This window comes from Oreochromis niloticus, linkage group LG23 (genome assembly GCF_001858045.2).
Source record: "Oreochromis niloticus isolate F11D_XX linkage group LG23, O_niloticus_UMD_NMBU, whole genome shotgun sequence".
NCBI lineage: Eukaryota > Metazoa > Chordata > Actinopteri > Cichliformes > Cichlidae > Oreochromis > Oreochromis niloticus.
Window position 1 is genome coordinate 29,134,159 of NC_031986.2, and position 22,990 is coordinate 29,157,148.

Below are 22,990 nucleotides of genomic sequence, written 5' to 3' on the forward strand. Positions count from 1 at the left end.
TATTTAAAGACAATATCATTTTGAAAATGTACTTAAAGTACTTAAAATAGCACTTTATTTTTAGGTCTGCCCAATTTTGGCCAGGGCTATTATTTTTGTTCTCTGTTTTAAATTGAAATGCAGTTTAAATTCTGTTTTTCCTCAGATAAATCAAAAGAACATCAACATCAAAAAAACCATTTGCGCTTTGGTGCAAATTTTCTTGTGTGATTAAATTCGATTAACTGACATAAATTAATTACAAAGCCTCTAATTAATTAGATTTTTTTTTATTCAAGTCCCACCCCTAGTTTCTTGTAGCAAAGACTTTGAATTTGTTTGTGCTGATATTCATTTGTTTTGTGCTGTCGGCTTTGTGTTAATACCTAAATACTGAGAGAAAGATCATTTGTGTGTCCTCATTAGGAGAGGGATTTGTGTAGGGTTGTAGTCTGTAGGTTAATATTATTAAATAAGACAATGCATTTCTGATCATTTTACAGATAAAAGTGATGTAATGTCTTTGATATGCTGCTTAGCCATGGTGGTGACTCTCAAAGCTGAGCCAAGTAAGATGGATAAGGAATTGAATTGATAAGTAATTTCAATAATGGAATCAGAATTGCTCAATTCTTGCCAATTCCCATGTTTAATACTTAAGTACATATTATATTTTTGGTTTATATTTTTGATCAATTTCCCAAAATTTCAAACAAAATCTTTTTACTATGTCATTATGGGGTTATTTTGTGTTCAGTTTTGAGGTAAAAAAAAATTAATTTGATCCATTTCAGGTGAAGACTGTAATATGACAAAATCTGGAACAAGCAACCAGCTCTGAATACTATCCAAATGTATTTTCTTATTTTGGCAAAATGGATCCTGGAGGTGCTTAGTGTTGACATCTGAATTATTCTGGAGAGATAACACAGAAGGATGGAGAGAGAGTTATGCTCCACCGATTACAAAGTTTCTCAACTACAGGGACAAAGGAAAGATAATCTATACTTAGCAGAGGGAAAAATATGTTTTTATCTGGTAGCATTTTCTATTACAGCTCGGTAATATAGGGGTAATAGTAGGGTAACAAGGGGAAACAAAAGGGTTATTACTATGCAATTACCAAAGTAATAACTATGTAATATCCAAGTAATATCATGGCAGCAACAGTGGTTACAGTTGAGTAATATTAGCCTGACCCGTGACTGACACCCTCAGTCAGGAGTCACCATCAGGGACAAACAGAGACTGCAGCGGGTTGTGCGCTCTGCTGAGAAGGTGATTGGCCGCAGACTCGCATCTCTGCAGGACCTGTACACCTTCAGGACACTGGGGTGTGCAGCTCAGATCACAGCTAACTCTTCTCACCCTGGACAGAGTCTGTTTGACCTGCCCCCCTCAGGCAGGAGGCTCCGGTCCAAATGGCCATAAGAACAGTTTCTGGTCCATTTGGGCCAGAACCTCATACCATAAGAACAGTTTCTTCCCCTCTGCTGTTGAACTCATGAACAATAACCATAAGACTGTTCCTACCACAAACACATGACCCTATACTGTGTCATCTACATCTGTTCCATTTTTGCACTGATCATCACCTGCATTTATGTATATATTAATCTTCTTAGCACTTTTAATTTTCATTTTTGTATTTATTGAAGTGTTTGTCTTATAGTATCTTTTGCACTAAGTACCGCAGCAATTTCCTAATGTTGTAAACCTCCTCAACCTTTGGCAATAAAACCCTTTCTGATACTGGTTGTTTTAAAAGGTTATTACCTGGTTATTAATATGCTAATTAACAGAAACAAGCAGTTTTGAATTTTGCAGCTCTATATCCTGCTTATTACACAGAAACTACCACAGTTGTTTCCAGATAATACTCACACACTTTTAAAGTTTGCTTTAATAGGTTATTAATGTGTTATTAAAGGGAAACAGGCAGTTTTGCATTTTGAAGCACTCTATCCTGCTTATTACACAGAAACTACCAGGGTTATTTCCAGTTAATGGTCACATTTCTTTAAGTTAGCCTAATAGGTTATTCATATGCAGTGTTGGGACTAACGTGTTATTAAGTAACGCGTTACAGTAACTACGTTATTATTGTGGTAACGAGCACCGTAACTAGTTATTATGCCAAAACCAGGAACGCGTTACTCGTTACTGGGATTTAGATAGGCTCGTTACTCGTTACTTCGTGTGGTGGATATCGCGGAGCATCCACAGATTCAATAACATTAGCAAGTGGTGGAAGCCAGCAGGTGGATGAAGGAAAAGGGAGGCAAGAGGAGAGACCCGAAGCGGCCGCCGGTCCACGTGTCAGGTGAACTGAACTTCAGGTAAGAAGTTATGACCTGCAGTCTATCGGAGTCAGATATAAACCAAGTTTAGGTGGAGTTTATTTTCGGTATGCTGACATTTTCGTACTGCGTGCTAGCTAGCATGACGGAGTTTCTATACAGCTGTGTGGGTGCTATGTTACTGATGTTGAACTTTATTTTGTTCATACGGTTAATTATTAGAGTTGCCAACCGTCCCGTAAAAAACAGAATCGTCTGGTATTCAGAGAAAATATTACGCGTTTCGTACTGAGGTGAAAAGGAACACAGTTTGTCCCGGACTTCAGCTACAATGAAAAAGACACAAAGCTGAAGCTGCACAGCTGCCTCTTCTTCTCTCATTCTCTCCTCTCCTGTTTCTACTTCAATCACGAAACTGATCAATGATCAGCTGATCGGCTTTTCTCTCTTGTTTATTTATCGCCCACTTTGCGCCAGAAAGAGGAAACCAGCGGATGTCGCGTTAAACAACAGCAGCACGTTTAAGCTTGATCAGCTGTTGTTAGAATTTATTTAATATTAATTTCTAGTATCAGCTGATGTTTGCTGGAGCCACAGCTGTAAAGCTGCTGGTCATGATATCGGTTTGGTTATCTGGTGAGAGGGAAACATGCAGATGAAACCAGGAGATGTCCTTACTGAATCATCAGAGCTGAACAGGTGATGGAGAAACAGGTTTACCTTTTAGGTGACATGAATGAGTTGAAGGGAAGTTATGAACTGTTTCTGAGAGACAAATAACACCAGGATCCTTTTCTAAGTAGCTGACAGCTGGTAAATGTGCAGGGGTGGATCTAGCAAAGTGTTGCCAGGGGGGCAGGTAGGGCATTAACAGGGAAAGGGGGGGACAAGGAAATACTTTTCTTTATTATTCTCATTTAAAATGTCTCGCTTTAAAAAAAATAATTATCTGAGTATTACAACAAACAATTGATAGATTGATACATATATACCATCAGAACAGTGTACATCACTGTCACAACAGTGTTTATTTTCATTCAAAGGCTTTATGATTTTTCCTATAATGGTGGTCTCTAGTCAAAATACCCGGGACGATTTTTTTGTCCCAGTCCAGCTCTGTATGCAGCTCATCTGCAGTCTGGTGTTACCTACATCTTCCTATTCAGAAGGCAGAATTTCCAAGTTCTGAGTACAATCGAAAGCACCACGACTGCAGTTTTTGTGTTGGATGTAAAAAGCAGGCTAGAATCATGGCGACGGTCAATGACGGTCCAGGCGTGGGATTTCTCTCGTGGAAATGTGCACATTATTTTTTCCTTTCTATTGGTAGGTGGCATAGTGCACTTGTGGCATGTAAGCAAGATAGAAGACTGACAATCTTGCTGGGTATCCAGTTACGGAAGCAAGACATTAACAAGAGAATTCTGAGTAAAACCAAAGTTACTTTCCCTAGTAACTAGTTACTTTGAAAGTAATGAGTAACTTGAAGTAACTGAGTTACTTTTTTAGAGAAGTAACTAGTAATGTAACTAAGTTACTAATTTAAAGTAACTTACCCAACACTGTTCATATGTTATTAAAGAGAAAATGGAATTTTTGCATTTGGCAGCTCTGTTTCTTGTCTATTACACAGAAACTGCCGTGGGTAATTGAGGGATAATAACTTAGAAATGATTACCACATTATTATGTTCTTGATTATGTTAGTTTAGATGAATCAACACCCGCAAGTCACTCTAACTACCAAAAACTACGATGCACAGGCCGAGGGGGCGGTGTAGCAGCAATTTTTCACACCAGCCTATTAATCAACGAAAGACCAAGACAGACTTTTAAATCATTTGAAAGCCTGATGCTTAGCCTTGTCCACCCCAGCTGTGAAACTCAGAAACCAGTCTTACTTGTTATCATCTACCGTCCACCTGAGCCTTGCACAGAGTTTCTGTCTGATTTCTCAGACTTTTTATCTGATTTAGTGTTCAGCTCAGATAAAATAATTATTGTGGCTCATTTTAACATCCATGTAGATGTTAAAATGACAGCCTGGCATTTAATCTGTTATTAGACTCAATTGGCTTCTCTCGAAATGTAAAAGAACCCACCCACCACTTTAATCACACTCTAGATCTTGTTTTAACATGTGGCATAGAAACTGAACAATTAACAGTGCTTCCTGAAAACCCTCTCCTGTCTGATCATTTCCTGATAACATTTACATTTACAATAATTGATTACACAGCAGTGGAGAGTAGACTTTATCACAGTAGATGTCTTTCTAAAAGCGCTTTAACTAAGTTTAAGAATTTAATCCACCCATTGCTATCGTCGTCAATGCCCTGTACCAACACAGAGCAGAGCAGCTACCTGAACGCTACCCCAACAGAGGTCGATCATCTTGTTAATAATTTTACCTCCTCAATACGTATGACTCTGGATACTGTAGCCTCAAAAGGCCTCAAATCAGAAGTACCTGACTCTGTGGTATAATTCTCAAACACATAGCCTAAAGCAGATAACTCGTAAGCTGGAGAGGAAATGGCGTGTCACAAATTTAGAAGATCATCATTTAGCCTGGCGAAACAGTTTGTTGCTTTATAAGAAAGCCCTCCGCAAAGCCAGAACACCTTACTATTCATCACTGATTGAAGAAAATAAGAACAACCCTAGGTTTCTCTTCAGCACTGTAGCCAGGCTGACAAAGGCTATGTTCACACTGCAGGTCTTAATGCTCAATTCCGATTTTTTGATCAAATCCGATTTTTTTGTCTGCTTGTTCACACTACAAATAAAATGCGACAGCAAAAGCTCTCTAGTGTGAACTCTCAAAGCGGCCCGCATGCGCAAAAGAAGATGTCACACACAACGTGCTCTGTTTAGACCCAGAGCAAACAATATTGTTTGACTGATGGCCCTTAATATAAAGACTTTGGACTTTACGTTTCCCAATTTTTGCTTTAAGTTATTTTGTTATTTACATAATAATGTAAATAACATAATAATTATCCTTATTGCTGTTTTAGAGGAGCGGTGCTTCAAAGGATAGTTGCAGATTTCTGTCAGAATCTGCAGATTATACAGTACAAATAAAATATTCACGTTTCTCCAACGTTGCCTTCCCAACAGTTTCACTGGATGGCCAGGAAGCGTTCGCGATGTCTTCTCGGGCGCTTCTCCGGCGCTGATAATTGGCGTCTGTCTTGTGTCAGTGATGTAAAAGACAGATTAAATGCGACATGACCGTTCAAACAGCAGTCGTTTTCTAAAACATCGGATATGTATCGGATTCAGTACCACATACGAAAGTGACCCAGATCGGATTTGAAAATATCGGATTTGTGCCGTTCACACTGTCATACCATGATCGGATATGGGTCGCATAGGGTCAAAAAACTCGGATTGGATGCGCTTTTGCCTGCAGTGTGAACGTAGCCAAAAAGTCAGAGCTCTATTGAGCCAACCATTCCTTTAGCGTTAACTAGTAATGAATTCTTGAACTTCTTCACAAATAAAATTTTAATCATTAGAGAAAAAATTACCCATAATTATCTCACAGATTTAATATTATCTACAGCTACTTTTAGTACCATTGATATTCATTTAGACTCTTTTTCTCCTATTAATCTTTCTGAGTTACGTTCAGTAATTGCTTTCTCCTGTTAGGAGTTGGGTTCTGGTTATGTGGTGTTTTTCTCAGTATGTGTTTTTGGTGCCTCCCTTTTTGTATAGGTAGGCAGGGCAGTGAGTCACTGAACCTGGCACACCTGTTACTCATCAGCTGCATTCTTCAGAAGTGTTCTTTAGGAGCTACCTGACAGAAGACTAGTGTCGGAGTATTGACGTTTTTGGAGAGTCTGTAATTCTGCCTGCTGGAGCCGTTGGATTATTTCTGGTGACTGTAAGGAATTTTGTTTCCTCCCCAAGATTTCGCCTCGTCTGGTTTGTTTCCATCTGGAGGTTTTGGCAATAAACAGTACCAAATCGAGTGCATTACCTGTGTGTGTTTCCGTCACCTGCACGTCTTGGCTCCACGTCCCCATTCATACGCTATTATACATACTCTGTCCTTGTAAAACCTCCCCATCACTGTAAATAAACTGTCTTCACGGCAACTCTGCCTCCGTGCGTTCTGCTCCCTGGGTCCATCTGCATTTGCCATAACATCTCCAAACTTTCAACGTGACTTTTAGACCCCATTCCTACAAAACTGCTCAAAGAAGTCCTACCATTAATTAATGATTCAATCTTAAATCTGATCAACCTATCTTTAATAATTGGCTATGTACCACAGGCCTTCAAGGTGGCTGTAGTTAAACCTTTACTTAAAAAGCCATCTCTAGACCCAGCTGTCTTAGCTAATTATAGGCCAATCTCCAACCTTCCTTTCATATCAAATATTCTTGAGAGTAGTTGTCAAACAGATCATCTGCAGAGGAATGGCTTATTTGAAGAGTTTCAGTCAGGTTTCAGAGCTCATCACAGCACAGAAACAGCTTTAGTGAAGGTTACAAATGATCTTCTTATGGCCTCTGACAGTGGACTCATCTCTGTGCTTGTCCTGCTAGACCTCAGTGCAGTGTTTGATACTGTTGACCATTATATTCTATTAGAGCGATTAGAGCATGCTGTAGGTATTGCAGGTACTGCGCTGCAGTGGTTTGTATCATATCTATCTAATAGACTCCAATTTGGTCATGTAAACGCAGAGTCCTCTTCACACACTAAGGTCAATTATGGTGTTCCACAGGGTTCAGTGCTAGGACCAATTCTGTTTACATTATACATGCTTCCCTTAGGCAGCATCATTAGAAGACATAGCATACATTTTCACTGCTATGCAGATGACACCCAGCTCTATCTATCCATGAAGCCAGATAACACACACCAGTTAGTTAAACTGCAGGAATGTCTTAAAGACATAAAGACCTGGATGGTCGCTAACTTTCTGCTTCTTAATTCAGATAAAACTGAGATTATTTTACTCGGCCCTGAAAATCTTAGAAATATGGTATCTAAGCAGATTCTTACTCTGGATGGCATTACCTTGGCCTCCAGTAACGCTGTGAGGAACCTTGGAGTCATTTTTGACCAAGACATGTCCCTCAATGTACATATTAAACAAATATGTAGGACTGCTTTCTTCCATTTGCAAAACATCTCTAAAATTAGAAATATCCTGTCTCAGAGTGACGCTGAAAAACTAGTTCATGCATTTATTAGTTCCAGGCTGGACTACTGTATTTTATTATTATCAGGATGTCCAAAAAACTCCCTGAAAAGCCTTCAGTTAATCCAAAATGCTGCAGCAAGAGTCCTGACAGGGACTAGAAAGAGAGAGCATATTTCTCCAATATTGGCTTCCCTTCATTGGCTTCCTGTTAAATCCAGAATTGAATTCAAAATCCTGCTCCTCACATACAAGGTCTTAAATGATCAGGCCCCATCTTATCTTAATGGCCTTGTAGTACCATATCATCCTATTAGAGCACTTCGCTCTCGCACTGCAGGCCTGCTTGTTGTTCCTAGAGTATTTAAAAGTAGAATGGGAGGGAGAGCCTTCAGTTTTCAGGCCCCTCTTCTGTGGAACCAGCTTCCAGTTTGGATTCGGGAGACAGACACTATCTCTACTTTTAAGATTAGGCTTAAAACTTTCCTTTTTGCTAAAGCATATAGTTAGGGCTGGACCAGGTGACCCTGAATCACCCCTTAGTTATGCTGCAATAGACGTAGGCTGCCGGGGATTCCCATGATGCACTGAGTTTTTCCTTTCCAGTCACCTTTCTCACTCACTATGTGTTAATAGACCTCTCAGCATTGAATTGTACCTGTTCTCAATCTCTGTCTCTCTTCCACAGCATGTCTTTATCCTGTTTTCCTTCTCTCACCCCAACCGGTCGCAGCAGATGGCCGCCCCTCCCTGAACCTGGTTCTGCCGGAGGTGTCTTCCTGTTAAAAGGGAGTTTTTCCTTCCCACTGTCGCCAAAGTGCTTGCTCAAAGGGGTTCATATGATTGTTGGGTTTTTCTCTGTATGTATTATTGTACGATCTACTGTACAATATAAAGTGCCTTGAGGTGACTGTTGTTGTGATTTCGTGCTATATAAATAAAATTAAATTGAATTGAATGTCCTTTTGTTCAAAACAATACTTAAAGACTAAACGCATGATCACATATTTACTTACAGTGCTTTGTCGAAGGCTTTGACCACTGGCAACAACCTCAGAAGAGCCTCCTCTGAAGCAGAGTATTTCTTCAGGTCAAACACATCCAGATCTTTTTCTGATGACAGTAAGATAAAGACCAGAGCTGACCACTGAGCAGGGGACAGTTTATCTGTCGAGAGACTTCCTGATTTAATGCACTTTTGGATCTCTTCCACTAGAGAATGATCATTCAGTTCATTCAGACAGTGGAACAGATTGATGCTTTTCTCTGCAGACAGATTCTCACTGATCCTCTCCTTAATATACTGGACTGTTTTCTTATTGGTCTGTGAGCTACTTCCTGTCTTTGTCAGTAGCCCTTGTAGAAGAGTCTGATTGGTCGGCAGTGAAAGACCCAGGAGGAAGCGGAGGAGCAAGTCGAGGTGTCCATTTGGACTCTGTAAGGCCTTATCCACACCACTCTGGTGGAGATAATGGAGTTTTGGTTCATTCAATAATTTAGATTTCTTGGTGATTATTTGTTGTTCTTCCAGCAGATTGACTCCAGAGTTGATGAAGGTCAGATGGACATGAAGAGCAGCCAGAAACTCCTGAACACTCAGATGGATGAAGCAGAACACCTTGTCCTGGTACAGTCCTCTCTCTTCTTTAAAGATCTGTGTGAACACTCCTGAGTACACTGAGGCTGCTCTGACATCAATGCCACACTCTGTCAGGTCTGATTCATAGAAGATCAGATTTCCTTTCTGCAGCTGATCAAAAGCCAGTTTTCCCAGAGAATCAATCATCTTCCTGCTCTCTGGAGTCCAGTGTGGATCTGTCTCAGCTCCTCCATCATACTTGACCTTCTTCACTTTGGCCTGAACCACCAGGAAGTGGATGTACATCTCAGTCAGGGTCTTGGGTAGCTGTCTTCCCTCTCTGGTTTCCAGCACATCCTCCAGAACTGTAGCAGTGATCCAGCAGAAGACTGGGATGTGGCACATGATGTGGAGGCTTCGTGATGTCTTGATGTGGGAGATGAGCCTGCTGGCCTTCTTATCTCTGAATCTCTTTTTGAAGTACTCCTCCTTCTGTGGGTTAGTGAACCCTCGGACCTCTGTCACCATGTCAACACAGTCTGGAGGGATCTGATTGGCTGCTGCAGGTCGTGTGGTTATCCAGAGGTGAGCAGAAGGAAGCAGGTTCCCCCTGATAAGGTTTACCAGCAGCACATCCACTGAGGTGGACTTTCTAGGGTCAGTTAGGATTTTAGTTTTGTGGAAGTCCAGAGGAAGCCGACACTCATCCAGACCATCAAAGATGAACACAACCTGGACGTCTTCAAAGCCACAGATTCCTGCTTCTTTGGTTTCAGTAAAAAAGTGATGAACAAGTTCCACCAAGCTGAACTTTTCCTCTTTCAGCACATTCAGCTCTCTGAAAGTGAATGGAAATATGAACTGGATGTCCTGGTTGGCTTTGTCTTCAGCCCAGTCGAGGGTGAACTTCTGAGTTAAGAATGTTTTCCCAATGCCAGCCACTCCTTTTGTCAGCACTGTTCTGATTGGTTTATCTCTTCCAGGTGAGGCTTTAAAGATGTCTTCTTGTCCGATTGTTGTTTCTAGACTGTCTATTTTCCTGGATGCTGTCTCAATTTGTCTGACCTCATGTTCATCATTGACCTCTGCAGTCCCTCCCTCTGTGATGTAGAGCTCTGTGTAGATCTGTTTCAGAAGGGTTGTTTTTCCTGATTTAGCAATTCCCTCAGAGACACACTGAAACTTCTTCTTCAAGAAAGACTTAAGATTTGGTTCTAAACCTCCCATGGGAATTCCTAAAGGAACAAATGAATGAAAGTCTACATTCAGAATTTATTATGTGCACATACATGCATTTTATTCTATCTTTGAGACACTAGTAAATGTCTCATTCATGAGGCAGCTTAAATTTTTATCTATCTCTTACTGCTCAGCAGACAGTTAGCCAGCTCCACCTGCTTCATTCTCCTCAAGAAGTCTAGTGTGATCTTCAGAACTGCCTCACTGCTGCTCCTCTTCCGCTCATCATCCTCCATCTGAGAATGATGAGCAGTTGGGTAATCTGGACTCAGAACCTTCTGTATCTTCTTCAGCTCGTTCTTTATGAAAGTGATGATGTTGTCCTCCAGCAGCTGGAACAGAATAATTTATGAATGACCCAATCAGACTGAAATCATGGAGCCAAATATCAGATCCATGTTGGACACACTGACAACCCACTGGTCTACAAAGAGCAGCATGGAGATGACCCTGAACAGAATAGATGTAAAAGTAGTTGTTGTAGATGTACAGACCATAAATATGGAGTCCAGGTCTGTTTGATGCTGCTGGGCAGACTGACTACTGGGAACCTCTGAGCTCTCCTGGTCCACTCTGTGGAGGAATCATAAAAAATTAGATTAAGTACAGAGTCACTATTCAGCCATAGAAATGTTGACAAAGACCATATCACTGCAACAACTCAAAATCTTACCAAGAGTATTTGTCTTATTTCTAGTCAAAATTATCTCATTACACTTAAAATAAGACAGAATCAGCTAAAGGGCAACATTTCAGTAAGCTAAAGGAACTTGTTTCAAGACAGTAAATCTTAAAACTAGGCAATTTTCACTTGTTCCATTGGCAGCTTTTTTCACTTATTTCAAGCTAAAATATCTTGTATTGAGTAAAAAAAAATCTAAGCAACGTGTAGGAAAATCTGGCATAACGTCTTGTGTTCCATTAGGAAACACAGTCATAATGGGCACTCATTTATGTACTGCCTGCCTTCCTGTATTATACAATTTCTCAGAGTGTCCATCATTATCATGGAATCATAAATTGTGAATGGATGCCATGGTTAGCACTGTCCCCTCACAGCAAGAAGGTCATGGGCTTGAATTAAGTATGTGGTTGGGGTCTCTCTGGGTGAAGTTTTTATGTTCTCCCCCATGTCTGCCTGAGTTCTCCCTCCATATTCTGACTTCCTCCACAGTCCAAAGGGATACATGAGGTTAGGTTAACTCAGTGGTTTTCAAACGTTTTACATCATTCCCCACATGGCAGGAAGAAATACTTTCATGCCCTGTCTAAACAAAACAATGAAAGAGAAGTCTAGCTGCAGCTTTATTTAGATAACAAACTAATTCACAATAAATTCTTCAGAAATTTTTGTTTTAACCAAACAACTTTCATTTCAAACAACTATTTGAAACTTGTGTCACTAGACTGCTTCATTAGTCTGCACCACTTCTTCAAAAAAGCAACAAGTTAAGCAGAATGTGAACATTGCCAGAAATGCAAAAATGAAGTTCATTCTTAGTCTTATAAAAATAAGAAATCCAGAAACTTGTGAACAGTGATGAAAAATATATAATTTAGTGCGATGTTAATACTATTCGCTCTTAGTGACTGAGCCTGTTTTTGACTGCAGAGCTTTTCAAAATGTGATTACAGGCTTATATACTGCCACACTCAAATCATGTTCAATGTTCAACCTAGATCTAAACTTTGTTTTTAGTGAGACAACAGCAGAAAACCCCATCTCACAGAGATAGGACGTGGCAAACGGAAGCAGAATGCCCACAGCTTTCTGTCTTATGAGTGGATGCTCCCTCTCCACACCAAGCCAGAATTCACTCAGTGTTTGAGCTGCAAACCTCAGCCTGAGTGTGGAGTTAGAGGTGATCTCGATGAACTGGTCTTCTTCAGCAGAAAAAAAATCAGAAGGTGCAGAATGATGCATTAAATGGATCTCTAACCCAGTCATATTAAGCACTATTGTTTGGAAAGTATTTCTGAAAAAATGGTCTCAGGGAAGAGATGTGTTTTTTAAGCCAGTGGATCACTGTGGTAGATCCCAACTCACTGGCTTCAATAAAGTTCTTCATTGATTCTCAAAGGAATCAACATTTTTTTTCCTCAAGTCGCCTGCTGTACATCTCAAGTTTTCGAGTGAATGCACTGATTTTGTCTGGCAGTTGAGGAAGATGTTTGTCTCTGCCTTGAAGCTGAAGATTTAAACCATTAAGCTTTCCAAATATGTCACTTAGATAGGCCAGCTTCATCAGAAAGTCTTCATTATTAAACTTGCTTGCAACTTAATGCATGCCTTCCTCCTGTAAAATCATCTCAAAGTTTAAAGACTCGTGTCAGCACTTTACCTCGCAAAAGCCACCTTGCCTCACTGTAAAACAAAACAGCTACATGCTTGGCTCTTATCTCCTGACAAAGTGCAGTAAACGGTCGCTCTTGAAGGGGTCTTGCTTTAATCAAATTCACCACGACAACAACGTCAGTTAAAACAGTGTTGAATTTGGGGTTAATGTGCCTCTATGCGAGCACTTCTCTGTGTATGAGGCAGTGCGTCTATTGCGCATTTGGTGAGACAATCTTGATAAGTGCCTGCAACCCCTTCTTTTTCCCTGCCATTGTCTATGCACCATCCGTGCAAATCCTTACACAATTTTCCCATTTAAGGTCATGTTCTGTAAAATAACAGTCACGAGGCTTAAAGAGCTCATCAACGGTCGCTCTACTTGGGACATACTTGCAAAACAGCAAATCCTCACACAAAGCAAACATCAGCAATTGACAAAGAGTCTTTATTGTTGTCTGTAGCCTCATCCACTTGTAAGGCAAAAAGCTTGTTCTTTAGCGCCTCAATTAGTTGTTCTTCAATGTCACTTGAAATATCACATATGCACCTTGCAACTGTGTCATTGAAGAGAGGTATGGCCTTTAATTTTGCAGCACTTTTCTCATATATAAAGCTGTGGGGACTAGGAGCTCTTCAGCTATCTTGCCTGGTTTCTTGCTCTGAGCAATTCTGTATGCAACTTTATATGATGCCATTAATGCTTTGCTGTTTACTGATGCAGATTTTACAAAGCGTTTTTCCTGCTGATGGTGTTCTCCAAGTTTTCTTTGAAAGAAGTCAAGTGGCTTATGGATGTCACTGGGGTGTAATGTCTCTGTCTTCTTAATTTGTTGGGCCTCATACTGTCACCTGCCAGAGTTTTCAAACATAAAAAACACACCGGTCTCTCCTCATCTCCTACCACATTCACCGTGAAAACATGAGCATGATATGCTTCATCATATTTTCCGTTTGGCTTATTTTTTGGCTTATTATCAGCACTTTCCTCATTTGTCTCAGATGAAACGGATATTTTTCTTTTTGTAACTGTAAAATATCTCTCCATTTTGATGACCAAACCTGTGGCAGCAGCCGATGCAATATTATTAACATAACTGCCGCAAATGTCTTTGTTCTGCCGTAAAAGTGATTCAGATGTTAAATATTAGTTCCGCATGACTTTTCTGCCAGGTAACTTGCACCCCACCTGTCAGAACTCTGCGCCTCACCAGTTCAAATGTAGCATTTCTATCAGCTAAACAAATATCAGTAAACCGCATGCAAACTGTTTGTGTGCAGTTTGTCTCACAGTGTGTTGCTAGCTAAATGTCCAGCTGCTGTATTTCACAGGGAGATAAAAGAAAGAGAGCCAGCTTCACTCAGAGATGGAGAAAAATAAGAAAGACAGAACAAGAGAGGAAGAAGAGAGCATTGCAACTTCTGGTATGATGGCGCCTGTGTTTGGCTTTGCCGCTGCCGGGTGGAGTTTGTCCCGCTCTTTCGTCATGCTGTTTTTCTCTGCTCTTTCTATTTGTATCAATAATGTACTGGCTGCCTTGGTTTATGATCGTTTGACGCTGTTATCCATCCGATCTTCAATGATGGCTCAAGATGTCTCATCCTTCTCCTCCTTTGGCACTTTCCATCCTCCGCCAGTGGCTGGATCTCTGGCCGGCGTCCTCAGCAGTCCCCGCAGACCACGTAGAAGGAAGAAGAGCAGGTATCCAGGTGAAGCTTAGGCTTTTCTGGCGGCGGGGTCTGACTGGAAAGCGATGTCGAGCGTGCTTTGTTACCTATGCTCAGAATAGCTCCATGGAGGGGAATTTGTTTTCCACCTCCCTGCTTGGATACGCAGGGCCCAGCTCTCCGAGACCGTGCTGCCTCAGGAGGGTTCATCCAGTCTCTCCTGCTGACTGGAATCTACGAGCGTGAAGGCTCAAACCCCAAGTATTTACGTCCTTTAGCTCGAGCCTCTGCTAAAAATGATGCTTCCACCCCGCCGAACATGGTGCTTTTAATGCCCGATCATTGACTAATAAATCGTTCGTTCTTAACGATTTGATATCTTCTAAAAAACTGGACTTCTTATTTCTGACTGAGACCTGGCAGCGGGACTTGGACTATTCGTCCCTCATTGAACTGTGCCCGAACGGCTATTCCGTCATCAGCCAGCCTCGGGGATATGGTCGTGGAGGAGGTCTCGCTGTGGCATTTCAGGGCCGTTTCTCCTGCCGCTCAGTGACAGTTGGACACTTTCTTTCGTTTGAACTACAGCTGATTAAAATCGGAAGTAAGGATCCTTTTTATTGTGCTGTGGTGTATCGTCCACCTGGTTCAAATAGCTTGTTTTTATCAGAGTTTAGCGACTTCCTGTCCTCTACTATGAGGTTGTCCAGACTGCTTTTAGTTGGGGATTTTAACATGCATGTTGATGCTGACTCTGACCTCTTTGCCAGAGGTTTTATCAACATTATGGATTCTTTTCATTTTACCCAGCATGTGTCAGGCCCCACACATAACAAAGGACACACACTGGACCTTGTTTTTACTTTGGGTTTGAATATTGATTGTATTTGTTCTGAGGACATTTTTATCTCTGATCATCACTGTATTCTTTTTAACATGTCTTTTCATGAGCCTTTGTCTCCTGTTCACCGGACAATTATCTCGCGCATCATAAATTCTTCCACAGCGGAGAATTTCTCGGATGCTTTTAATTTAACTCTATCCCCGCAAAACGGCGTTGATTTCTTAACAGATCTATTTAATAACCATTGTTTTTCGATCTTAGATTAAATCTGTCCGGTTAAAATGAAACCAGTTTCTGTTTCCAAGTCCTTACCCTGGCTAAATGACAACATCCGCTCCATAAAACGTGATTGTCGTAAAGCTGAGCGCTTATGGAGGAAAACTCATTTAAATGTTCATCTCCTTTACTTAAAGGATCTTTTAACAATGCAATTAGAGATGCGAGGGCTGCTTATTTTCCTCAAAGAGCAGAGGTAATCCTAAGGTGTTATTTGACACTATTACTGATATTATTACTCCTGCTCCACCTGCTGCCATTACTTCTTCCAATGAAGACTGTGAAACATTTCTTTCCTTCTTTCTAGAAAAAATTGGTAATGTAAGGAAAAAATTGTCCCCATCAGCATCTGCATTGTCAGTTCCTACGCCAGCTCAGCCTGTCATTTTAGAAAGCTTTTTACCCGTCTCACTATCAGAGCTGGAAAAAATTGTTAATGCAACAAAAGCATCCTCCTGTTCACTCGACATTTTACCCACATCGTTATTCAAAAATGTCTTCCACTCTATTGGTCCCTGTGTTTTCACCATAGTTAACACCTCACTGGGGTCTGGTAAAGTCCCTGCTTATTTTAAAACTGCTGTTATACACCCCCTGTTAAAAAAAACCTACGCTGGACCCATCTCTCACTAGCAATTACAGACCAATCTCAAAAATACCGTTTATTGCTAAGATATTAGAGAAGGTTGTGGCTAAGCAGCTTACAGCAGTTTTAGACAAACATAATATCTTTGACAAATTTCAGTCTGGCTTTCGTAGAGCTCATTCTACTGAGACAGCCCTTCTTAGAGTTTCCAGTGACATTCTGATGCAGAACGATGCAGGAAAGTGTTCTGTACTCCTAATGTTGGACCTCACGTCAGCCTTTGACACTGTTGACCATTACATTTTGCTTGAAAGGCTGAAATACTGGGTTGGTGTATCTGGGTCTGCCTTAGAGTGGTTCTCCTCGTATCTCTATGAACGATACTTTTCTGTGGCGGTCTCTAAGTACAGGTCATCTTCCACGTCCCTGTCCTATGGTGTGCTGGGGCCCTTATTGTTTTTAATATATCTACTCCAGCATATTTTGAGCCCCTTTGAGGACATTCGCTACCACTGCTACGCAGACGACATCCAGATATATATGTCTTTTAAACCTGAAGATGTTTCTAAGCTGCAGATTCTAAATGTGTGCTTAGAGTTCATCAAAGGTTGGATGGCTGACAACTTCCTCCAACTTAATGAAGAAAAGACTGAAGTCCTGGCATGTGCTCCAGACAGACATGTACCTAACATAATGAATGCTCTTGGTCCTCTCTCAACCTTTGTGAAATCGTCTATCAGGAACCTAGGGGTAATCTTTGATTCTGCTCTTACCCTGGATGTTCACGTCAAATCTCTGGTGCGGTCCTGCTTCTATCATTGAAGAAACATTTCTAAATTGAGCCCTATAGTATCTCATACTGAACTAGAGATTATTATTCATGCATTCATTTCATCACGATTGGACTACTGTAATTCACTGTTTACATGTCTAAACAAAAACTCCCTGGAGCGTCTGCAGATTGTCCAAAATGCTGCAGCAAGGCTTCTGACAAAAACATCTAAGTACTCTCATGTAACACCGTTGCTTATACAGTTGCACTGGCTCCCCGCTGAATTCAGAGTCCATTTTAAGATACTGGTTCTGACATTTAAAGCTCTTCAAGGACAAGCACCAGCCTACATCATTGAACTTTTACAGCCCTATGTCCCTAGTAGATCCCTGAGATCTTGTGATCAGGGCCTACTTGTTATTCAGCATACAAGGCTGAAAACCAAGGGAGATAGAGCTTTTGCCACTGTGGCCGCCAGAATGTGGAACTCTCTTCCTCAGAACTTAAGACCTGTGGACTCAGTGATCACTTTTAAAAAACAACTAAAAACACATCTTTTTAGAATTGCATTTTGTTAACTTTTGTCTGTTTTTGTTTTATATCTTGTGAAGCACTTTGTGATCTTTTATCTAGAAATGTGCTATATCAATAAAATTTTACTTACTTTTACTTACTTACTTACTTACTTACATAAAATATAAGGTACGGACTGCTCATTTAAAGCTTACATGTAAGTCTTAATGTTTTAAATCTGATATTGGGTCTGTACATGTGACATTATATTTTTTCATATTATGACATGTGCTGGTAAAGAAACTGAGGGAGACTATGTTATTTAAAGACTGTATGAAAATCCTCTGCAGGTTAGTGCAGGAGAAACAGGTTAGTTTGCTGCACTGTGATGGATTTAAAGTAAAGAACAGTGTGTGACTGGTACACAGTGGCTGTGGTTTCATGCTCACAGTTAGCTTACATCAAGTGTAGCAGAGATTCATATGAATTTTAGCTGATGATGCTGAGATTCATTGACTGAATTCCACCATCATACAAACTTTATACCATCTAGAAAACAGAAAGCATAAACAGTTTACTGTCAGTGTAGGAGATGGAAATCAGCCAAGACGACTCATGAAACATCTGCTCTCATATCTGGTTGAATTCATTTGTGCACTCCATTTGTGCTCCACAGAGAGCAGCAGGTCAGCTGATCACAGCCTGTACACTGAGAAAATCTACTGGAGCTCTCAATAGAAATTATTGTGAGTTATGATTCTTTTCCCCACACTGAGCAATTGCAACCAAATTCAGGGTTCCCCCACCTGCTGAAAGCACTTTAACCTCTGACTGTACACATTTTCCTGTTTAGAGGCAAAGTCACCCTCTACAGGAAATAGGAATATGTGTTTTATTTCTTTTTCTTCATTTTCAAGCTGAGTATAATTAGAATAACAAAAGGTTAAACCAAATTTTGTACTTTCATCTACTGATATTATTTAGTCTTCATGTCAATATAGCACAAGATTCAGTTAGCTTGTCTAGCTGTGTCTCTGTGTTAGCCATGCAGCAGACTATGGCTGCTGGGATAGGCTCAGGAGTATGTTCAAACAGCCAGAAATAGACTATATGGGGCTCTGTTTAAAACATCTAAGGCAAAGACTCAGTAAAAAACCAAAGGATGGGGCTAAACCTGTCATAACTGAAAAATCCACCTAATAATTTAAGTCTGACCCACCTCTCAAATTATCTATAGTTCAGTTTTAACAAGTTTAACAAACAGACAAACCAAACATTCCTCTAAAACAGTAAGATATAAAGACTGGACTGAAAATGGGTGAAAGAGCAGCCAATGTGAAAAGAAAAACTTTGAAACACCTCAAAGAGCCTGAAGACCATTTCAAAATTAAAAAATAAATAAAATCACAGCTCGAGAAAGTATGTCTTCTGATAAGCACCAAGTGCATATAAAGTGATGGATGGCTCAAAACTTTTGCACAGTACTGTAATTTAAAGACATTTGTTGTCACAAAATGTAGGTCATACTTAAATAAAACAAAGGTATGAATTAATAACAACCCAGGAAACAATAAATGAGAAATTTTATTTGTACTGGTCTCAGACATAACCTCCACATCTGCTCTCTGGCCCACAGTGTGAGGAAGTTTGTGCACATGAATATATTTTAATTATTTATTTAGATTAGACTGAAATTAGTCAAGGAATGAATGTTTTGATTATAAAAGATTTTAAAGTGTAAAACAACTTCAATGTCCATGTGCATAACTCCGACCATCGTCTTACCAAAGACCTTTTATCCTGCCTTGATAGCTTTAGTTTTAAACAACACATTAACTTCTCTACTCACACTAAGGGCCTATTCTGCTGTTCCGGACTTACTCCTTCAAATTGCACAGCTGACGAGCTACCAATCTCCGATCATCTGCTTCTCTCCTTTAATGTCCAAATGACCTTCTCCATAATCAAGAACTCCCACACTCTCTCTTTCCGGAATATCAAGAAAATAAATCTTGATATCCTTTCTTCTGCTCTTTCTAGCCGTCTGTCTCTCAACAACCTGTCTACTCTAGATGATCTGGTCTCTTATTATAATCATAGCCTCTCTCGTTCCACTAAAAACTAGACCTGTATCCTTTTCTCACTCAGCACCTTGGTACACTTCTGAACTCCAACTTTTTAAAGCTAAAGGTCGATGACTTAAAAGTCTCCATAAGAAAACCGGCCTTACTGTTCAAAAGGAAATGTTTAATAATCATGTTCTGTTTTATAAGGAGTGTATTAACCAAACTAAATCTGCCTATTACTCTGCCATTATCTGTTCAAGCGAGGATTCTACTAAGACACTTTTCTCACTTTTCAACTCTTTTCTCAGGCCACCTGACTTTCTACCTGCTCATCTCTACTCGTCTAACCTCTGTGACTCTCTAATGCTATTCTCCACTGAAAAAAATCATAAGATACACTAAGACCTGGCCCCTGATGTTACATGTAGCTCCCCCTTCCCAACCCCACCCCATTACATTGCCTTTCTGCCTTCAAACTTCCCTCTGTCACTGATATCTCTGATATCATCTTCAAATCAAAGCCTTCTACCTGTCTGCTTGACCCCCTTCCTACAGTCTTAGTCAAGGCCTGTCTACTCTCTCTTCTTCCCCTCATATCTGCTATTATCCATTCTTCACTTACCTCTGGAACTGTTCCTGCTTGGATTAACTGAAGGCTTGAAAAGCCTTCATTTATTCCAAAATGCTGCAGCAAGAGTACTGACAAGGACTAGAAAGAGAGAGCATATTTCTCCTGTATTGGCTTCCCTTCATTGGCTCCCTGTTCAATCCAGAATTGAATTCAAAATCCTGCTCCTCACATACAAGGTCAGGTTTTAAATAATCAGGCCCCATCTTATCGTAATGACCTTTTAGTACCATATCACCCTATTAGAGCACTTCGCTCTCACACTGCAGGCCTGCTTGTTGTTCCTAGAGTATTTAAAAGTAGAATGGGAGGCAGAGCCTTCAGTTTTCAGGCCCCTCTTCTGTGGAACCAGCTTCCAGTTTGGATTTGGGAGACAGACACTATCTCTACTTTCAAGATTAGGCTTAAAACTTTCCTTTTTGCTAAAGCATATAGTTAGGGCTGGACCAGGTGACCCTGAATACTCCCTTAGTTATGCTGCAATAGACGTAGGCTGCCGGGGATTCCCATGATGCACTGAGTTTTTCCTTTCCAGTCACCTTTCTCACTCACTATGTGTTAATAGACCTCTCTGCATTGGATCATATCTGTTATTAATCTCTGTCTCTCTTCCACAGCATGTCTTTATCCTGTTTTCCTTCTCTCACCTCTACCGGTCGCAGTAGATGGCCGCCCCTCTCTGTTTCTATTATCGTGCGATCTACTGTGCAATATAAAGCGCCTTGAGGCGACTGTTGTTGTGATTTGGTGCTATATAAATAAAATTGAATTGAATTGAATTCTTTCAAAGTTGCCGCTATCACCCCAATTCTGAAAAAAAAAAAACAGGTCTAGATCCCAACAACCTTAATAACTTTCGTCCTATCTCCAATCTACCATTTCTCTCAAATATTCTTGAAAATATAGTTGCTTCACAAGTTCGTCTACACCTAACCAACAATAACCTTTATGAACAGTTCCAGTCTGGTTTCGGTCCCTCTCATAGCACCGAAACTGCTCTTATAAAAATAACGAATGACCTTCTTATGGCAGCTGACTCTGGTCTCCTCTCCATCCTTATTCTCCTCGATCTGAGTGCAGCCTTTGACACCATCTCTCACTCCATCCTTCTCAGCAGATTAGCTTCTAATGGCTTTTCTCATACCACGCTAGCTTGGTTCAAATAATACCTGTCTGACCGCACTCAGTTCATTCGATTAAAATCCTTCACCTCTCAGCCTTTTCCTCTGTCTACTGGGCTGCCGGTGCCCCAGGGATCTGTCCTTGGACCCCTCCTTTTTATTATTTACCTCCTCCCACTTGGGCATATTTTCCGTAAATATAATATTGAGTTTCACTGTTATGCCAGCGACACCCAGCTTTACCTGTCCGCCAAACCCGACTCTACTCTCCCTCCACCCTCCCTTACCCTCTGCTTAGCTGAACTTAATTTATGGTTTTCAATACCATCAATAATGTCACTCGCTCAGCATATTTCCACCTCTATAGCATCAATCGCCTCGGCCCCTTCCTCACTCCACATGCTACTGCTATCCTCGTCCATAGCCTCGTTACCTCTCGGATCGACTACTGTAACTCACTCTTACTTGGCCTTACACAAAAATCCATCAATAAGCCTCAACGTGTCCAGAACTCTGCTGCCCGTATTGTTACTAGGACTCCCTCTACCCACCCCATCACCCCTATTCTGAAGCAGCTTCACTGGGTCCCGGTCAAATCTCGCATTAATTCTAAAATACTACCCCATACGTTTAAGGCTATTCATTCTCTCTCCCCACCATTACTTTCTGACTTGGTTCAGATCGCCATCCCATCCTGGTGCCTCAGATCATCCTCCTCCCTTTCTCTTTCTGTTCCTTCCTCTTGTCTTGTTTCTATAGGGGGCAGGGCTTTTAGCCGCTCTGCCCCCCGACTTTGGAATTCCTTAACAACAGACCTAAGAAATATCACTTCATCCCATTTTTTTAAGTCCAACCTCAAAACCCACCTATTTAAAATTGCCTACTCCTTATAACCTATCCCTGATCTTAAACTTTCTATCTGCTACTCTCATTACTGTATATATTTCATGTTTTTTATGCCTGTTTCATGTTTTTTATGTATTATTATTATTATTATTATTATTATTATTATTAAAACATGTCTGATTAAGCTAACTGTGAAATTGTAGAAGTCAAGTTTTTGTGAAGATAGGTGACACACTAAAGTTTTTCACTTGATTCCTTGTACCTGCATGACGGATGTGAATAAAACGTGAACCACAGTACTGGACAGCTGTGAGATCCTCTCTTTTTCCCCTGAGATGTGCACAGTGCAGGTTTTGCCGATTTGGAAAAAAAAATGCTAGAGGGGATGACATGTCTTTTGTCCAGAGAATTGGCCAATTATCATGAACCACCTGTTACTTTCTGTGGAAAAACATCTTTAGCCAGATAGTGTGAGACTGTTGGTGAGTTCAGTGCCTTTGTTTGCTGGATGGATCCACATTATGCATGAATTATCTTGCAGATTGGGATGTATGTTCAGGTGGTTCAATAAACTAGTTGTGTTACTTTATTGTGCAGAGAGACAACACTATTTGCATATGATTTCTCACCACACTGCCTTCACTGCTCCATTTACTTTCTTCAGTTCCTCTTTTTTGTCCTTCAGTGTAGGGCTGCCACAAACGATTATTTTGATAGTTGACTAGTCGCCGATTATTTTTGCGATTAGTCGACTAATCAGATCATGCATCTATTGGACGTAAAACGTACAGCTTATTGCACCAGCATGCATCTGCTCTTATATAACTATCATTAGCTTACAGCTTTAAGTGTTTAAGGTATGTGCTAACTAAAAATGAAGACAAGATGATAGTTTATTAAATTTTAATGACATTTGCAGATTGTTTCGGTGGAGTTTATTAAACTCAGAACATCTGCTCCTTGCTATCTAAAATATAACAGGACACCGGAGTATATTCTCGAGCATCTCACACTTCTGATAATCAGTTGTCTGCTTGACATTTATTCAGCTGTGTAAAAACTATAACTTTAATCT

At 40.5% G+C, this 22,990-nt stretch overlaps 1 protein-coding gene across 1 annotated transcript in view; it reads right to left on the bottom strand.

Moving 5' to 3' along the window:
- The window catches only part of LOC102076762 (NLR family CARD domain-containing protein 3), a 36,534-nt gene that overhangs the window by 11,028 nt on the left and 2,516 nt on the right, over positions 1-22,990 (bottom strand). The window contains exons 3-5 of the mRNA XM_019352158.2: positions 10,755-10,833; positions 10,388-10,592; positions 8,459-10,256 (exon numbers count right to left, since the gene is read on the bottom strand). Of these exons, the coding sequence (XP_019207703.1) occupies positions 8,459-10,256; positions 10,388-10,592; positions 10,755-10,833 (2,082 nt within the window). The remainder of the gene's footprint in view (positions 1-8,458; positions 10,257-10,387; positions 10,593-10,754; positions 10,834-22,990) is intronic.